The sequence below is a fragment of the Pygocentrus nattereri genome, chromosome 22 (genome assembly GCF_015220715.1).
Source record: "Pygocentrus nattereri isolate fPygNat1 chromosome 22, fPygNat1.pri, whole genome shotgun sequence".
NCBI classification, from domain to species: Eukaryota; Metazoa; Chordata; class Actinopteri; order Characiformes; family Serrasalmidae; genus Pygocentrus; species Pygocentrus nattereri.
The window spans coordinates 32,416,714-32,435,211 of record NC_051232.1 but is presented as its reverse complement, the minus strand read 5'-3'; the positions used below and the strand labels follow the sequence as shown (position 1 = coordinate 32,435,211).

At 44.0% G+C, this 18,498-nt stretch overlaps 2 protein-coding genes across 2 annotated transcripts; both read left to right on the top strand.

Annotated features, from left to right (window-relative positions):
- Positions 1 to 424: 424 nt before the first annotated feature.
- Positions 425 to 3,264, top strand: LOC108437847 (pyrokinin-1 receptor-like). Its single transcript, XM_017715243.2, has 3 exons — positions 425 to 487; positions 1,206 to 2,128; positions 2,216 to 3,264. Exons 2-3 carry the CDS (start codon positions 1,279 to 1,281, stop codon positions 2,539 to 2,541), a joined length of 1,176 nt encoding a protein of 391 aa, XP_017570732.1. The 5' UTR covers positions 425 to 487; positions 1,206 to 1,278; the 3' UTR covers positions 2,542 to 3,264.
- A 3,523-nt stretch (positions 3,265 to 6,787) lies between these two features.
- On the top strand, positions 6,788 to 17,936 carry arhgap19 (Rho GTPase activating protein 19). Its single transcript, XM_037532719.1, has 11 exons — positions 6,788 to 6,844; positions 8,713 to 8,963; positions 10,258 to 10,338; positions 11,054 to 11,263; positions 12,469 to 12,695; positions 12,774 to 12,860; positions 13,066 to 13,131; positions 13,579 to 13,749; positions 15,001 to 15,090; positions 15,234 to 15,314; positions 16,371 to 17,936. The coding sequence occupies exons 1-11, from the start codon at positions 6,801 to 6,803 to the stop codon at positions 16,434 to 16,436; spliced, it is 1,374 nt and encodes a 457-aa protein (XP_037388616.1). The 5' UTR covers positions 6,788 to 6,800; the 3' UTR covers positions 16,437 to 17,936.
- Positions 17,937 to 18,498: the final 562 nt, after the last annotated feature.

Below are 18,498 nucleotides of genomic sequence, written 5' to 3'. Positions count from 1 at the left end.
CCAATCTGTTTTCCAGCATCCGACTTCAAGAATTTAGCTTACCATCGGAAGTTCATCTCAGTTACTTTGATTTTTTTTGAGATTCGTCTGGTTCTGGTTCCAGAGATTTTAGAGAGTCACCTGGTTCTGGGTTCCCACTAATTAGCTGACCTCTAGCCTCGTTCACTGGGCTTCAAATGGAAATTAAGCTGCGGTTCATGATAAAAGGAGAGGTTTTTGAATGTAGGATGAAGTTTGTTTATCTGTACACCTGCAGCTTGTCTTTAGTCTCGTTCTTCTTTCTCTGAAGACACATGATAACTGTAAACTGTGAGAGAGCAAAACACAGGTGGTGAAAAAAAGAGAGACAGAGAGAGAGAGAGAGAGGGAGAGGGAGAAACCGGAGGGAGGGGGCAAAATGTTCTCGGAGAATGTTTCATTTGGTGGCTGAATCGGACTCGGATGCACATCTCAGTCTTTCGTGAGCTGTTCCACGCTTCACTTCACGGTAAGTCTGGCGGTGCTGTCGGCAAATATACTCATATGGTTTCTATGCACTGTAAGAAAATGCTTTAGGAATTCTCAGCAGTGGTCTCAGCACTAGTTGCTGGCAAGTTTTAAAGACCACCTGTTTGCTTTACTCATCAGATGTGATTAAGGCAACATGCAGAATATCTCTAGCTGTGCATGAAGATATCTTTCATCTTTTACTCTCTTTCGGCTCTTTATGTACGAATGGCGCTTTTCTTCATGTGTACTGTTACAGCAAATCAAAAATACTCCAGAATCTAATTCCCATTTGCTGGAAATTGCTCTGAGCAGCTTCGTTTGTCAGCGACAACTGATCACATTTAAAGATAATTATAGGCTTGTGTTTTTTGGTTTTCTCTTCATTCCAGCGTGTGCTCAGGCTCAGGTATGTTGATTTTATAAGTCCCTTCCATTTGTAGGCACTCTCTCTCTCAAAGTGAATGACATTTGAATAAAGAGCACTGGCGAAGGCAGCGTTGAGGGCATTTGCAGAACCTGAAAACGGCTCATTAGGATCGTTCTGTCCGTCATTATAAATCTTGTTGTTGTGGGATTGTGGTAAAAAAAACAAAAAAACATGGATGACTCTAGAAAAAGCTCCTGAGGTGCTACATCCACCGTGATCTATTTTATATGCAATCAGTTCCAACTGCTTGTTCTTTTAGCATCATTCATTTTTTCCTCTCCGTCTCAAGGTTCCTGGAAAGAAGTCGGTGGGGTTGAGAGTGATTCAGGCGATAAGGCTTTGTGTTCTGTTCATCAACCAGCATGAATGAATCCTTCGGGACGTTCCAGTTCTCCTGCAACGTGAGCCCGCACTCACCGCCTGATCTTTACATCAGCGTCACTAAGCAGGAGCCCTACCACATCGCCATCCCTATGACCATATTCTACAGCGTTCTCTTCATCTTTGGGGTCCTCTTTAACGGCGTCAGCATCTTGACCCTCCTCACCGACGCCCGCATGAAGGCCAGCGCCATCCAGCTCTATCTCCTCAGCCTGGTTCTGTCCGACATCCTCCAGCTGCTGACTATCCCCATCACTGTGTATCGCTATTACTGGGAGAGCTACCCCTGGAGGCTAGGAGAACCTCTGTGCAAGGCTTATTTCATGGTACGTCAGATGTACTGCGCCACCACCAGCTGGGTCATCCTGGCGTTCACCACCGAGCGCTACGTGGCCATCTGCCACACCATGTGGTCCCTGTCCAGTCTCAGAAGGTCCCGGCTGCCCTGCCTCTTGGGCTGGATCTGGCTGATATCATTGGGCTCGTCTGTGCCCTTCGCCTTGGTCTACAGACACGCCCGGGCCTGCATACTGGACTACGGCGCCACCTCACCCGACAAAGTCTTCGTGGTGTCCACCATGTGCGAGATGACCGAGCAGGAACCTTCTCCCGTTTACAAGGGAGCCCTCCTGCTGAGGGGCATCCTTTGCTTCTTGGTGCCGCTCATGTGCATCTTCACGCTGTACGTCCTCATCATCATCCACTTCCGCTACAACAGCCGCCAGAGGACAGCCATGGGCATCACCAGGGCGGTCAACAGCGGAGGGAACGCGCAGTGCCTCCAGGACGGGAAGCTGCTCCTTCAGGAAAAGCGGGCTTTGCGACTTATGGGTGAGATGGCCTCTCTGTGCTGTGGTTCTGTTACCCTGGTACATTCAGTGTGATGTCTTTATCAGCTGCTCTCTCTACGTCTTCTAGGTGCGGTGGTGGTGGCCTTCTTCATGTGCAACTTCCCTGACATCGCCTCATCGCTCATGCAGGTGTACGTGGACACATGGTCTGGGACGGTGCTCGCAGTCTACACAGTTCTCAAGTCCTACCTGTCGCTGCCTCTCTGGTACGTCAACAGCGCCCTCGATCCCATCCTCTTCTGCATCTCCTCCAACGTGTTCCGGAAGGCCTGCTGGAAAACCATCGGCCCCCTCAGGCCTCGGTGTCCTCACGTCTTCAGACACAAGAGCCCTGCTTCGGTGACGAGCATGGCCAGCCAGAACTCCACAGGGGCGGCCAGTACATCTGCCTAAGGTGCTTTCATTTGGCAGAGAGAGCGTGGAGATGACGCTGCAGCAGGAACACTTGTCTGCGCTGTAATTAGCGACATGTTCAACCTTCCGGTGTTGCTTAATTTGGTAAATTAACACGTTTCGCTTGAGGTTTAAATCATAGCAGCATGGCTCTGTTTTGTTTATGCTCTTCTGTGTGAAGGACAGTCTCAGCTGTGTTGAATGGCTTTAAAGCTAATTGGTATCAAATTGGTTGCTTGGTTCTTGCTGTTGTTTGTATTGTTGCTGTTACAAAGGACAAAATGTTGATTTCATACACAATTTCGCTCCAAAAATGGGGTGATGACTTAGTGATTGTGTGATGTAACTCAGCCCCGTCTTGCTTCCCTATGATGTAAAACCCTCCCCATTTGCGTTGGACCTGCACAAGCACATTCTCAGATCTTAACTACCTCTTGTGAACTGCAGATATAAATATGATACTGTACAGAAAGACATTCATTCGTCGTACGACTGCATGTGATATTTCCCCATCTTTCTTTTGGAGGTGTTTTAACGGTTAATGTGAATCGTTTTGTACGTAATCGTCGCTCTGGTTCTTTGACCTTTAACTGAATAAACTGCAAAGCCACTCGAAGAGCACGCTTGCCAAAGAGATTTGTTCTTGGAGCGTGGACTACCCCTAGTGGTGGAAAACAGTGATGAGAACAGACACACTGCAGGTCCAAATGACTACAGAGTCTGAATGAGGCACATTTATTAAAGTTTGTGTTAAATGAAAGCCTTGTGATCAGGAATCAGACCCATATCAATCATAACCGTATGCTGACTATAGAGCGGCAGGTGCTACAATAACGTTCGCAGAAGGATTTTTCTGACCATCCTACCATCTCTCGAAATGCTCCTTGAGTTTTATAGAGCTCTTGGCTTGTTTGCATTACGTCATATAAGCCTCTTCACTGCTTGGTTAAGTGGGTCATACAGGCCTACTGGTTGACAGGGTCACAGATCTAATGGTTGGGAGTGTGAAGGTAGGCAACAGTGGAAATGTCTGGTGTTGGTTTGTGTTAAATACTGGGTGCACCTTCACCTGAATTGCATACGTCCACACTAAACAGCGTACCAGACGAATTAAAACCTCCAGAGGCCCATTCTCACCACATGTTTAGCAGGTGGTACATCAAAATGTTGACGTAGTATTTTAAAATAATGACTTGTTTTCTCCTAAGGCTGCATTAATATGTTGAAAGATCATAATCTTCTTCTTCTTCTTCTTCTTCTTCTTCTTCTTCTTCTTCTTCTTCTTCTTTCGGCTGCTCCCTTTAGGGGTCGCCACAACGGATCATCTGCCTCCATCTTGCCCTATCCACTGCCTCCTCTACTTTCACACCAACCATCTCCATGTCCATCCATAAACCTTCTCTGAGGTCTACCTCTTCTCCTACCCGGCAGCTCCATCTCCAACATTCTTTGCCCAATATATCCACTATTCCTCCTCAACACATGTCCAAACCATCTCAACCTGGCCTCTCTGGCTTTATCTCCAAACTGCTCCACCTTCACTGTCACTCTGATCTGCTCATTTCTAATCTTGTCCAGCCTCGTCACTCCCATCGAAAATCATGATGTGTCTTGAAATACTGACCTCAAAAGACCGGCGCGTTTTCTTAAAATTTGACTTAGTATCGCTAAAAAATAACGTGATTTTGAGATAATATGTCAAAGCAGAGATATGAGATATCAATTTTCAGTAAAGGTAAGTGACTGTTTTTGAGTAACAGGTTTATTATTATGAGATACTAACCCAAATGGAAGGAAAATGTATGTACCTATATTTACTACAATATGAGCCAAGACATGCATATACATTAAGTCGAGGTCATTTATTGGTGAGTCCAAGCCACGAGTGACAGTGGCAGGAAAGACTCCCTAAAAGCAAAGAACGAAATGCACATATTTAGATGTGTATTTACAATAAGGCCAAATATATGAATTCATAACACAGAGAGATACAGCACTGTGCGACAGTGCTTTTAGGCGTCTAAGCTAGTTTTAACCAGTTGACCTCAGCAGTGAGTTTATCACAATATACATTAGAATAAAGTCGTATTCATAATTCAAATAAACAGAAAAACTATAAACAGTAACAAGAATTTCTCGGGTCCATATTTTTCCTGGACACCTTCACAGCCGCCACAGAGACTCGTTAATATCATCAATTACATCATGCGCTCAATTTACTGAGCACTGATTGGTCAAACCAGGAGCTGCTTTATAACTACATATAATACTGGGCTTCCTCGAGGAGGAGAGGCTTGGAGATGGGTAAACAAACAAATAAACACACCGACATAAATAAACACACCAACCTAAAATCCCTAGTTTTATATATATATATATATATATATATATATATATATATATGTATATATCGTTATTAATAAATATTTTACAAATATTCAAATATTAACACTTTTCTCAGCAAATAAACACAAACTACACAAATAAATAGATTTTGAAAATGAGTCTTGGGGGCCTCAGACTTTCGCACAGTACTGTATATAAAAAAACTTGACATGATTTGAAAAATATATAGAAAATATATCCTTTAGACCCCGCGACCCTGACGGAGAAGCGGCTTAGACAATGGATGGATGGATGGATCCTTTAGATAATGCCCTGCTGGTGATGTCCCATATAAATGAAAATAATGCGTGGTCACGACTTAGTAAAGTGAGGGAACGAGATCCTAGTGCGTGGCCATAGGCCGTGACCACAGCTTAACAAGGCATGATCTCGTTCACGCCTTACTAAGTCGTGGCCACGCGTTAGGATCTCGTTCCAACACATTAATAACGGCAAGGCCGTGAAAATCCTCATGAGACCTGGTCACTCCTTTTGGTCCTCTGTGGGGGACGTCAGTCTCCAGAGGATATTTAAAAAACCATATGAGCAGCGGAGCTGAAAGCTGGTGGGCTGTGTGAAGACATCCTGGCCTTTCCAGTGACGTGCCACTTGTTGGGGGGGCACCATTCACAACAGGAGTTCTGTCTCTTTAACCCACCATCTCAGCATCACATTTTATGGGAGCAAGAGACGTAAGTGGTAAAATATGCATTTCTGATGTTTCTAAAACAGAGAATTGATGTGTTTTAGGTGGGAAAACTTCCTTCACGTCCTCTGTGGGGGACACTGGAAATAACAGTCTTCACATGAGATTTATGGTATCCCAGGGGACAGGAACTTGACTGGCAGAGGGAATTAAAGGATGATCGTTTACATTCATGACATGTGGCAGACGCTCTGATCCAATTTTTGATCATTTTACTCAGGCAGGCGAAGGCGGTGTTAGGAGTCTTGCCCCAGGACTCTTATTGGTACAGTGTAGGGTGCTTGTCCAGGCATGATCACAGCCCTCTTGATCCAGTTTGGGTTAGAAGCCACATGTCAGCTTAGCAGTTAAATACACTGTCATATAAATGAACTAAATGAGACCCGAAGCCAAGCTGCCTGGGAGTTACTATGAGCAGAACACTGATGATCAGGACTTTAAAGACGGATGCTGCAGGGTTTTGGCCTGATGCAGTAAAGGAAACATGAAAAATGACATCAACATAATTACTATGCGACGTTCTGCCGTCCACATTACAGAATAAATAACCCTGTGACCGGAAGGTCGCCGGTTTGACCCCCTCTGCCGACTGAGGTGTCCTTGAGCAAGACACCTAACCCCCAACTGCTCCCCGGGCGCTGCGGATATGGCTGCCTACCGCTCCGGGCAAGTGTGCTCACCGCCCCCTAGTGTGTGTGCTCAGTAGTGTGTATGTGGTGTTTCATTGCGCGGATGGGTTAAATGCAATGTATAAAAAAAGTCTTTTTTAAACCAATGGACTCATTTAACCTGGTCGTTTACTGAAATTCTGCGGAGGATGCAGGAAGACTCTTATTATTTATTTATTTATTTTTAAAGCGAGTCGATATTTTGAGAAAGTAAGTAGTCATTTGCAAACAGTAAATAAAAGTAAGCATTTCGAGAGACTAAATCAGAATTGCGACATGACCAAATTTAACCAAAAACAACCAAAAACAACCAAAAATAACCAAAAACAACCAAAAATAACAGACGCAAAGTGCCCGGATGCCGCACTTCAGCGCTTTCAAGGCGTCAATAAGCCCATAAAAACAAGAAGAGCGGCAGACTCCGCCCCCAGGCCGCAGCTGACCAATTAGAAGCAGAGGGCGGGGCAGAAGAGGCTTCGGTGGAGAATTCAAACTGGAGTATGGCGGCGGAGAAAGAGGCTGAGGACAGCAGGCAGAGCCGGAGGTGGGCGCTTCTCTTCTGACCCGTTTGTCTTCGGTTATTAAACGCGCTGCGTCGTGAAGTTAAACAGGGCTTCGTTTAAGGTTTCACGCTAATTGGAGCGGGTCAAAGAAGCGTCGTTCGCCGGGGTCTTGACGGAAAGCTGAGCGTCGCTTTGGCTGGGAAGTGTCCGGCCGCGGCTCGGGTCCCGGCTGGCGGGCTGGCGGTTGGGCGTCTCTGCCCCTGTTTGGGTTTAATTTAGAGGGCATTTCTTACCGCCCAGCGAGCCTGAAGTCGGCTTCTTGGTCGAATTTCACCGTTCCACCTTAAATAGTGCGTGGTGAGTCATGTATCGCCGCAGGTGCCGGAATGCAGCCGCCGCACCATTTAAGGTGGAACGGAGAAATTCGAACAAGAGGCTGGCTTCGAGTCCGTGGCTGTGGTGAGGCGTTAGCCGTCCAGCTATTACAGCTTCGGGTCTTTTCGTGGCGAAAACACGGACCTTTTCGCCTTTTAAGCGAGCACAGCTTTAGTTAGTAGCATATTTAGGTCATTTTTGTTAGGTTTGTCGTTTGATTTTGTCGGTTTGCTGTCAGCCGGCTAGCTTAGCCGTTATAAGCTATCACAGCACGCCGCTGCTGCCGGCGGCTCCTCAGCCTGGTGCCGTCCGAGCTCCGAGCTGTTATTGTGGGTTCGCTGCTGTGTTCTGGATGGATAACCTCGCTTTCTAAAAAAAACACGGACTAGGAAACTTTAACGCTTCACTTCTAATATCTGAAGCGCGGAGAAAACGAAAAGGGGAACTCCACCGAGTTTCCGAAGCTCCGACTAACCCCGTGGCTGAGATGTAAACAGAGCCGTTCGGCGCGGTTTGGTGTGACATGGTCCGGATTTCTTTACAGTGGTGCTGGTAGGAACCAGGGGGTCACCAGGACCCATACATAGGCATTTAATTAGCTATCCAGAACCACCAGAGAACCTATATGTAATAGGTTTTCTTTGGGGTCTATTTTGCCTTAGAACACCTTGCATTGATGATAAAGTTCATAATAGAGTATCATAAAACAGTGTGAGGAGCTTTTAGAGGTGGACGTCTGGTTCCCATCACCACCACTGTGAACAGTAGGTTTCTGTAATGTGGTGCATTTCGCACTAAAGCACTCTGAGTGACTCTGTTTACAGGGTTACCGTTTAATTATGCAGAAATTTTGAAAATCGGTGGAGTTCCCCTTCAAGGCTGCAGTGAATGCAGCTGATGTGTTTTGCCTTGTTTGTTATTAAAGTTGTCAACGCAGCATTCCTGTAAACAAAATGTTGTATAATGTAATAAATAAGTTGCTCTAAAATGGTGTGTGTGTGTGTGTGTGTGAATAATAAAGTAGGGTTTTTTGTTGTTTTCTTTGGCTGATTTTTATCAGCTTTTATGAACATATGAAACATTCTAGCACTTTCTGTGAGTCCAGGTCTCAGTATAACGTGTATTTCCTCAAGCCGTTTATTCTCCTGGGTGGGCTGGGGAGCCGGAGTCTATCCCACCCGGTCTCCGGGTGGAAGGCAGGAAACACCCTGGACAGGCCATCGCAGGGCCGACGCACCGCCACACATACATTCACACCTTGGGCCAGTTTAACATCTCCAACCGGCCTGGCTGGATGTCTCTGGACTGTGGCAGGCCCTTCTGCTGTAAGGCAACAGCGCTACCTACTGCACCGCTGGGCCACCTGCAGCACAGACCAGTCAAAATAAAAATAACACGCCAGCCCAAATTCTGATCGTGCACCTCTAAGACGTAGCATGTAAACGTATGTACTATGCAGATCAGTAGACCAAAATCAAGTCTGCTTGTTTGTGACTTTGCCTGTTTTGCTCCACTCTCTTCTCTCCGCTTGCAGGGGAACAGTATGTAATATAGTCATAAGCCAAGAGATGCATCAGAACCAGCCAGTCATCTTCAACCCTGACTTTTTTGTGGAGAAACTCCGACATGAGAAGCCTCAGGTGTTCGTGGAGCTGCTGTTGAGTAACATCACCAGGCTCATTGATCTACCTGGAGCGGAGTTCGCCCAGCTGCAGGGGGAGGCCGACCCCAAGCTCCCCGTATCCACAGGCTTCCTCCGCCTTCCGAGCTTCCTCAAGCGTAAAGGTAACCAAATGCACGTCGCGCCAGCCAAAGACGCACTGTTGTTAATTTACTGATCGTATTGCTGTCGTGCTTTAATTTTCCTGTTATTGCTGTGTGACGTTATACACTCACCTGCCACTTTATTAGGTACATCCTAATAAAAGTAAAAGGTTGGACTCCCTTTTGCCTTCAGAACTGTCTGAATTCTTCGTGGCAGACTTTCAACAAGGTGTTGGAAACGTTCCTCAGAAATTCTGGTTGGTTATTTGAGTTCCTGTTGCCTTCCTATCATCTGGAACCAGTCTGCCCATTCTCCTCTGACCTCTCACATCAACAAGGCATCTTCGTCCACACAACTGACCGCTCACTGGATATTTCCTCTTTTTTGGACCGTTCTCTGTAAACCCTAGAGATGGTTGTGTGTGAAAATCCCAGCAGATCAGCAGTTTCTGAAATACTCAGACCAGCCCGTCTGGCACCAACAACCACGCCACGTTCAAAGCCCCTTAAATCCCCTTTCTTCCCCGTTCTGATGCTCGGTCAGCACTTCAGCAGGTCGTCTTGACCACCTCTACACGCCTAAATGCAGTGAGCTGCGGCCGTGTGATTGGCTGATTAGCTATTTGTGTTAACAAGCAACTGAACAGGTGTACCTGTGCGATTTTTCATCTAATATAACGAAACACGGTGATGAACTCAATGTGGACCGTCTGGGGATTCCTGAGGACTAGTTTAAACTCGTTCGTAGTGGAGTGGTAGAAGCACAGCTTTGTAATTCAAAATATCAGAATACTTTATTGATCCCAGAGGGAATTGCATTTATTACAGTGGGAAGCATTTATGGAAAATAATAAACACTTTAATAGTTTAAAACTAAACGGAGACATTTGCAATAGTACCAAAAGAAAGTGTTTGTTTTTTTTTTTTAACCATTATTTTATTTTTTTCTATCTTTTCTCAGATTTAACACACTTTCTGTTTTCAGATTTATCTCTTATATATTTTTTTTCGCTTTTCTCAGATTTACCACTATTTTTCAGGTTTATAATTTTTCATTTTTTTTCAGATTAACATCTATTTCATCGTTGTTTACATTGTAGATGCTGTGATCCTTGGTCCGTATTACTACTGATATAAAGAAGCGTTCGTTTTAATTTTAATTTAATGCGCTGTTTTGCGTCAGACCACATGATTGAATTACACAGAAGATTTGGTAGTGGAAGTATTTCAAGCCTCTTTGGCTGCAGCTTTTGACAGCGTCCTCAGACATTACCGTGACTCTCCGCTATGCTTTCTTTCCCCTCAATTTTTGCAGATAAAGGAGTGGTCTTTGGAGCGCCCATAACTGAGGAGGGCATTGCACAAATTTACCAGCTAATAGAGTATCTTGGGAAAAGTAAGTGTCCTGTTTTTTTGGGATAAAGCATCTATTTAGTTTTCACACATCCATGTTTTAAAATGGAGAACATCAAGGCTGAGGGGGAGTGTGTGTGTGTGTGAGGGAGTGTGAGGGAGTGTGGGTGTGTGTGTGTGGGTGTGTGTGTGTGGGTGGGTGTGTGTGGGTGGGAGTGTGGGTGGGGGTGTGTGGGTGTGGGTGTGTGTGTGTGAGGGTGGGTGTGTGTGTGTGAGGGTGGGTGTGTGGGTGGGCGTGTGTTTGAGGGAGGGTGGGTGGGCGTGTGTGAGAGGGAGGGAGTGGGAGTGTGAGAAGGAGAGAGTGTGTGTGTGTGTGTGTGTGTGTGTGTGTGTGTGTGTGTGAGAGAGGGAGGGAGTGGGAGTGTGGGTGTGTGTGTGTGAGAGGGAGGGAGTGTGTGTGTGTGTGTGTGTGTGTGAGTGTGTGAGAGAGAGTGAGAGCCTCTTCTTCTGCGTCTCCTTTTTTCTCCGTGCGGGTGCTGCAGCTATAAGGGATTCTCCACAGTCTCGTCCGTGTCCCACATCAGCGAAGCTCTTGACCTGAAGCGAACAGGTTTCGGAGCATGAGCTCATGGTGTATTTCGGGCACTGAATGATGTCATATTCAAGAGAGTGGACGCGGCTGAATGTGGACGCGGGCTGAATGGGGTAGGGGGCTGAATAATTCATGTCAAAGCACTTTGCTCTCCGCTGTCTGTCAGACCTGCATGTGGAGGGTCTGTTCCGTGTGCCTGGGAACAGCATCAGACAGCAGGCCCTGAGGGAGATGCTCAACAGTGGGGCAGACATAGACCTGGAGACGGGGGACTACCACCCCCACGACGTGGCCACGCTGCTCAAAACCTTCTTGGGGGAGCTTCCGGAGCCGCTGCTGACTCACCGCCATTATCACGCTCATCTCAAAATAGCCGGTATGCCCTCGATGAACGACGAAGGGTTCAGCTTCACTCCGTCTCAGGAACATTTTAGTGTTCAGTGGTGATGAAATAACTTCACCACCTTTTCCACGTTCGTTTAGCGCCTTTAATTGAGTGCCTTAATTTCGCAGTGCATTAAGTGCAACATAAAACAGTCTATATCCCACATTTATATTGTGCGCTCCCATTACTACTGATGTAGCACAGAATGCAGTCATGATTCACGTTTCTTGTCCATTTTCCACCTTTTTAAAATCCTTTTAATGAACAAACTATTTTTCCTTACTGTGCCTGCGGCACTGATTTGTAAATGACCTTCATGCTGATTGGCTGCATGGATGGAGCTGAACTGCTATAGGCTGAATAGGAGGATGTATGTAAAAGTGTTTTTATTTTATTTTTTTTTTAGAAAAAATAATGAGCTGTTTTTGTAGCATATTTTCCCCCAATTATCTCAGTAAACTCCACTTACTGTATAGCTGCACTCTGTAGTTCTACAGTTACAGACTGTAGTCCATCTGTTTCTCTGATACTCTGTTACCCTGTTCTTCAGTGGTCAGGACCCCCATGGACCCTCACAGAGCAGGTACTGTTTGGGTGGCGGGTCATTCTCAGCACTGCAGTAACACTGACGTGGTGGTGTTGTGCTGGTGCAAGTGGATCAGACACAGCAGTGCTGCTGGAGTTTTTAAACACTGTCCACTCTATTAGACACTCCTACCTTGTCGGTCCACCTTGTAGATGTAAAGTCAGAGACGACAGCTCATCTGCTGCTGCACAGTTTGTGTTGGTCATCCTCTAGTCCTGAGGAGACACTGAGATGTTTAAAAACTCCAGCTGCACTGCTGTGTCTGATCCACTCGTACCAGCACAACACACACTAACACACCACCAGTGTCATTGTTACTGCAGTGCTGAGAATGATCCACCACCCAAATAGTACCTGCTCTGTGAGGGTCCATGGGGGTCCTGACCACTGAAGAACAGGGTAACAGAGTATCAGAGAAACAGATGGACTACAGTCTGTAACTGTAGAACTACAGAGAGCAGCTATACAGTAAGTGGAGCTGATAAAGTGGACAGTGAGTGTAGAAACGAGGAGGTGGTCAGAATGTTACGCCTGATGTGTGTGTGTGTGTGTGTGTGTGTGTGTGTGTGTGTGTGCGTACACCAACCTTCTCTCATCTTCTGTGTTGCAGAGATGATGATGTTTGACGAAAGAGGTAATAAGACATCTGTCCCTAACAAAGAGCGTCAGATTGAAGCGCTCCAGCTGCTCTTCATGCTGCTTCCTCCAGCCAACCGCAGTCTCCTCAAACTGCTGCTGGACCTGCTGTACCAGACCGCCAAGCAGCAGGACAAAAATAAAATGTCTGCCTATAACTTGGCGCTCATGTTCGCACCCCACATCGTATGGCCAAAGAATGTAAGCGCTGAATTTTTCATCCAGTGTTGTTGTTTGTGTTGCACTGCAGCTCAGTAAAGAAAACTTACCTGCTTGCAGGTCACGGCGAATGATCTGCAGGATAACCTGAAAAAGCTCAACAGCGGCATCGCGTTTCTGATCAAGCACTCGCAGAAGTTGTTTCGGGTAAGAACTTCGCGAACCACCCCGAGCTTCCACTGCTTTAAAGCCACATCCGGTTTTGAAGGGGATGTGTGCTCATATAGGTTGTCGGAAGTTTGTGCAGAAGTCATTTCATTTTAATGAAAGGGGACATTTGACTTCATGGGAAGTTCGTATTGGTCTTGTCATGCAGCTTAATAACATATTTTCTATTTTCATTTCTTTCTAGGCACCGTCGTATATCAAAGAACACGCCCGGACACACTTTGCAGGGTCGAAAACTCCTCAATCAAAGGTAGGTATGGCACTGTCGGACACTTTTTAATGTTCCTGTGGCGGTTTGATGCGAAGGAATGGATTTTTAAATTGATTAATTTATTTTTTTTTTTCAATAAAAGTATTGTTCTGTGATTTGCTGTCACCTCCACACACATCAAAACCTTTTGTACGTTTGCAGTTGAATGAATATCAGGTGATCATTTTCAACCTCATACATAAAGTTAATTAAAACCTTTGTTCCTGAGCGACCTGAAATAAAATGCTGTCACTTATTTGAATACAGACCACAGAAGATCTGCATATAAATTATATTTGCCTTTCATTATCAGAAGTAAAGCTTTTGTCTTGCTTGGCTTTGATAGAATTTCAAAGACGTTTCTCCCACCTCTTTTTTTTAAATACATAATCTCTCCCTGTGGAGACACTGACCGGAATCTTAATCGGATCTGATGTGTTGCTGCAGGATGACCTGGAGCTGTATGCTGGGGTGGTCAACCGAAGCCTGCTGCCCACCAAAAGAAGCAGCGAGGAGCATGATGCTGGTCAGCAGCACACCCAGGACGCTCTCCGAGACCTCTTCAATCACGTCACCAATATGCCAGATTCTACGAAAAAGAAGAAGCTCATTCGGCAGGTAACCAGTACATCACGTGATTATGTACATAACACAACGTTGTCATTGAAATCATTGACCTTTTTGTAGGGCTGCGCTTCTGGATCTGATTGCAGGTGGTAAAAGTACTTAAAACTCCTTGCTGGAGTAAAAGAGCTGCTACCAGCTCTCCAGGGGGGGGAGGTGCTACTTCATAAACAAAACTCAAAAGAAGAAAATCCCAATTTGGAAACCAATTTGGAAAAAAATCTGAGACTACTTGGGTGTACTATCTTTCTGGGTGCCTTCTCTGGTTGTGTTTATATGCAAAGATTTTGGTTTGTGTTTACATCTCTCTAACTTTACTCAACAATCTGATAAATCTCTGTTTACATGCTCACTACAAGTTCACCGATCCAAAATTACACACATGCGCAGAGAATCGCTTAGTGTAGACGTTACCATGAGCATCACGTGAGTCCAGTCAGAGTGAGATGAGCAGCAGTGAGCAGTGATTGTGTTTTTAACTGCTTTAAAATGACGTCAGACTCAGGAAAACGTCCTTCACACGTCCTTATTAAAGAAGGCCGAGAGGAAGACGTCGTGCTCTGAGACGCATAAGCTGGACGTCCGTCCCACCGCCGTCTTTTAAAGATCAGAGCATGAACTTCGTCTCCTCTGCAGACCAGTTTCTGCTCCGCCGTGTTGAACGGTATAAACTCTCACTGTGACGCGACGCACAAGCAGAACGGACTTCAACTTTCCGATAGGGAATGTAATCGGATACAGGCGTTTACACGGATATTATTCTATTTGGTGGACTACACACCTCATTCAGTCGAATAGAAACTGTTTTCTGTGTTCTGAGTGGCCTCAATCAATTGAGGTGTTTACATGGACGTATTCTGTTCTAATGGAGCTATTAGTCGGATTATTAACAGATTATTAGACTGCATGTAAACGCGGGTTATGATGCATCACTGCAGCATCTCTATGCCAGAAGGCTTCACCAGGCTGGCCATTAGCTTACCTTGAGTGTTCGCAAATAGGAACACAATTGGAGAAGTTCTTAATAAAGAACTTATTGTAAAACATGGAGGTGGAGGTGGGGGTGGTGGTGGTGGGGTCGCAGTAAAAGGATTCGGTACTTTAGTTAAGATTAATTAGCAGCCCAATTAGTGACTTCTTCACACTCTTCATGCTAGAGGTTACTGTAATGAGAGTAGTGATGAATTTCCATATTTGTTAGATGATCTCTGAGGAATCGCACTGATTGGAGATTTTATTTTGTAGTTCAACAAGCAGGGAACGCCGGTGCGGGAATGCCCCAGACCTTCAAGTCAGAAGCATGGCCGCTCGCGGTCCTTTGGAGGTCTTATCAAGGTTTGTCTTACTTTTGTCTGTTTTATTTTTATTGGGCAGATTTAGCTGAGATTTTAGTGCTGAATGATGTTTCCATCCTGTTTGTTATGGGGAAACCCAGTTTTATCACAGCTGATGGTTAAAAATTCTTGTCATATGTTCAGCGAAAGGTTTTGGGGAACCAGCTTCTAACTGAGAGGACAGAAACGGGAAGCGCCCAAACCAAAGAGATGACCAAGGGAAACGTAAGTTCTGACTTCAAATTCAGTCCAAGGATCTTCAGTGTACTTAGTAGAAGAACATACTTGATTGCAAAACTACCTCATTGTGACATTTCGACAGGGTGGTCCTGTTTTAATCGGCGTAGCTTTTCTAGCCTTTACGGTAGCTTTAGCAGCCGGAGACTCTCAGACCAATCATATGCGCTGTAAATATCACGCATGACGCTACTCAGCCAATCAGATCTGTGCATTACGATGAGCTCTGAGACTCGAGTGAGTGGCGCCACACGGGAGGGACGAGGAGAGAAACAGCAGTCAGAGAGGAAAGTGAGTCAGAGGGAAGTTATTCCACATGACGTGAACTAAAAAGAGAAACTGACAGTAATTGTTGTTGAAATTCGACTGAACTGAACTTTATTTGATCCGATATTCATTTGTTGAATATATAAGATGCTGATATTCCTACTGGGCTATTTCAGTAAACAGTATATGGTACTGAGTCATGATGCAGGTTAGATATTATGAAATTTTAGGAAATTTTTTCTAACTGGACTCTAATTTTAATTAAAGACCTCTGATCTAGAATATGTATATTCATAGTTGTAGGTAAAGTGATGCGTGCTTTCTCTCTCTCATATATATATATATATATATATATATATATATATATATATATATATATATATATATATATATATATAGTATGTTTGTGTGTGTGTGTGTATATAAATATAAATAAAGAATATTGCAGCATCAAGTTTGCGTTTCACATTTACGTCACGTCTTCTGTGAGTTTATTGCCTGGTTGTATAGCAGAAACGCGTTGATCTGTCGGATTATTAAGTGAATGTAAACGCACTCACTGTGATTCATTCAGTCCGGGTGGAAAGCTAATGACATCAGGACAGTACTGGTGTAATATTACATGGCCAACCCATTTCATTTCTGTGGTGAACCATCCTGATTTGTTCATTATTAACCTGGTAGCTTATGGATGCTGTGTTTTGAAAAGTCACTTACTATTCAAAAAGTTGCTTTTATGGTGAAACTTGATCCAGTTTTATCTTTTTTTTCCCCCAGGGTGCCTCATCTATCAAAAGGACTCCTCTTTCACCTGCCCAGCAGTCTAGCTTAAGCCTACCTTAACTTATTTATTTGGGAAAGGAAGCGTTCTGGATCAGGTGATATTTATTCGGACACAGCCAACAACAGTAAGGCCTATGCAAGCCAGATGATTTCTCCAAGCCACTGTGGTAGGAGTTCTTCCCAGGTGTTTCAGGTTTTAATAATCTGACACTTTCTAAAATAGTAATTCATTTGTAAATTAAATTGGGGGGAAATGCAGCCATGCGTCTGATTTTCAAGTAGCAAACGAGCATTAAGCATGTCGTATGTACTCAGTGGTCTAAGCTGGATGGGAAGCCGATGTTGTTGTTAGTTACTTTTAATATGGTGTGCTTTAGCTTCTGTAGTGTATGGGCAGAGAGCTTGTGTATGTGGTCAGGAAGCCTGGTGTTTGGTTTTTAAGGCATGAGCAGTATAGCGTTGACCACACATGGGCCCATTACAGGCCGTGATGTGTGGTATAGATCTATACCTGTTAGAGAGCTGCTCTTTAGTCTTGAGGGTATTTGGAAAGTGATGACTGGAAACCGTTCTTTGGGATTGAGGGAGCTTGACGGAGATCGTGTGTTAAGAAAATGAGTTACGTTTTTGGTGCTATTTAACTCGACTTCGCATTTAAAACCTTTATTTTGCTATGATATATTTCACTTTTTTATCTTATTATTTATTTAGTGTTTTTTTTTATTTTTAAATTTTTTAATTTTGTATTTTTTGGGGCTGTTGCAGGTTTTCCCATAACTCGAACACACTGTAGGAAACCGGAACCCCACACAGTTGCTTGCTTGTGTGGAGGTTTTAAGTTTAGTGGAACCGAGGTCTCGTGATTTTGTGCGAATTTGCCTTTGTAAAAATATGAATTGCTTGGTATATTTTTAAATAAGAAAATGGACCAGGTCTGATGGGTGGCTTGTATCTTCCTTTGGGATCGTTACGTTTATAACGTTTTTTTATGTTTTATACTTTTATTTGGGACGCGTTTTTACTAACTTGCTGCCGAATTTCTTTTATTTTTTTTTTTATATTAATGTGAAAAAGCTTGAGTCTGTAAGTAATGTCTTTTATTTAACCGAGTTTCATCTGTGAGTTTTCTGTTTAAATCGGACTGTTTCATCTGTGAATGCTGTGGAGAATCTTCACTGACTGTCTTAATTTTGTCTACTGTGACTTTGGGCACCACTGTTTATCTTTCAGGTTTCTTTAAGTTATTTCTTTTAATATTTTTACATATAAAAATGAGTTTTATTTCACTTTCCATCGCCGTGGATCTACGCTGACTTGTACTCATCTAGACTTTTTGTTTTTTAAGCTGATGTTTATTTTTCCTGCAGCTTTTCCAGTGAATTAAACCACTCAGCATGATTTTTAGAGCTGAATTACACGCAGATGGATGCCTGTTCCTCTGCTCGGTTTATGTCTTGATTTATGCTGAAGTCATAGCTGTCTGAGCCGCTGAAGTGAGTGGGACCTGCGTTGTGCAGAGCCTTCAGCTTGTGACATTAAATCAAGATTATTAAAAATGCAGGTTTGTGTATTTACACTGTTTGTTTCTTTGGCCACCTGTATCCATACGGATTATCAGAAGACGGTGACACCCGGAATCGATCTATGGGGCTGATTTGGCGTAAATTTGTGGTTTATAGTGTGAAAATGTACAGAATCTCAAATGCTACACAAAAGCATTAGATAATGTTTAATGAGATGCAATAATAACAATGATAAAAATGAATTATGACAGTAAAACCTTTCAACATAGAAATAAGGAGCAAAGAGGTGAGTGAGGTCTTAATAAACAAACACCTCCCCAAAATCCAGTATGTCGTTGTTGTCAGAACAAAATGGAAAAATCCAAAAAGGTAAACAAGGGAAGAAAAAATGTTCAAAACTTTTAATTGAAGTAAATGGGGAAGTAATTTTGGACTCTTGGTCCATTCATTACGAAATTTTGGTCAACTGGTCATGGAAAAATGAATCATAGCGCTGTTGTCTGAAGAAAACCTCGCATCTTTGTCGTTTTTTCAGTTCTTGGCATAATTTGGAAGTATCTGTTCATCTTTACATTGTGTGTAAATTTCATGATGAAGGG

Excerpts from the sequence above, each read along its gene's own strand:
- LOC108437847 (XM_017715243.2), top strand. The coding sequence starts at position 1,279 with ATGAATGAATCCTTCGGGACGTTCCAGTTCTCCTGCAACGTGAGCCCG. Across the intron at positions 2,129-2,215 it reads GCGGGCTTTGCGACTTATGG|GTGCGGTGGTGGTGGCCTTC; the intron begins GTGAGATGGCCT and ends TACGTCTTCTAG.
- arhgap19 (XM_037532719.1), top strand. The coding sequence starts at position 6,801 with ATGGCGGCGGAGAAAGAGGCTGAGGACAGCAGGCAGAGCCGGAG. Across the intron at positions 11,264-12,468 it reads CGCTCATCTCAAAATAGCCG|AGATGATGATGTTTGACGAA; the intron begins GTATGCCCTCGA and ends TCTGTGTTGCAG. Across the intron at positions 15,315-16,370 it reads AAGAGATGACCAAGGGAAAC|GGTGCCTCATCTATCAAAAG; the intron begins GTAAGTTCTGAC and ends TTTTTCCCCCAG.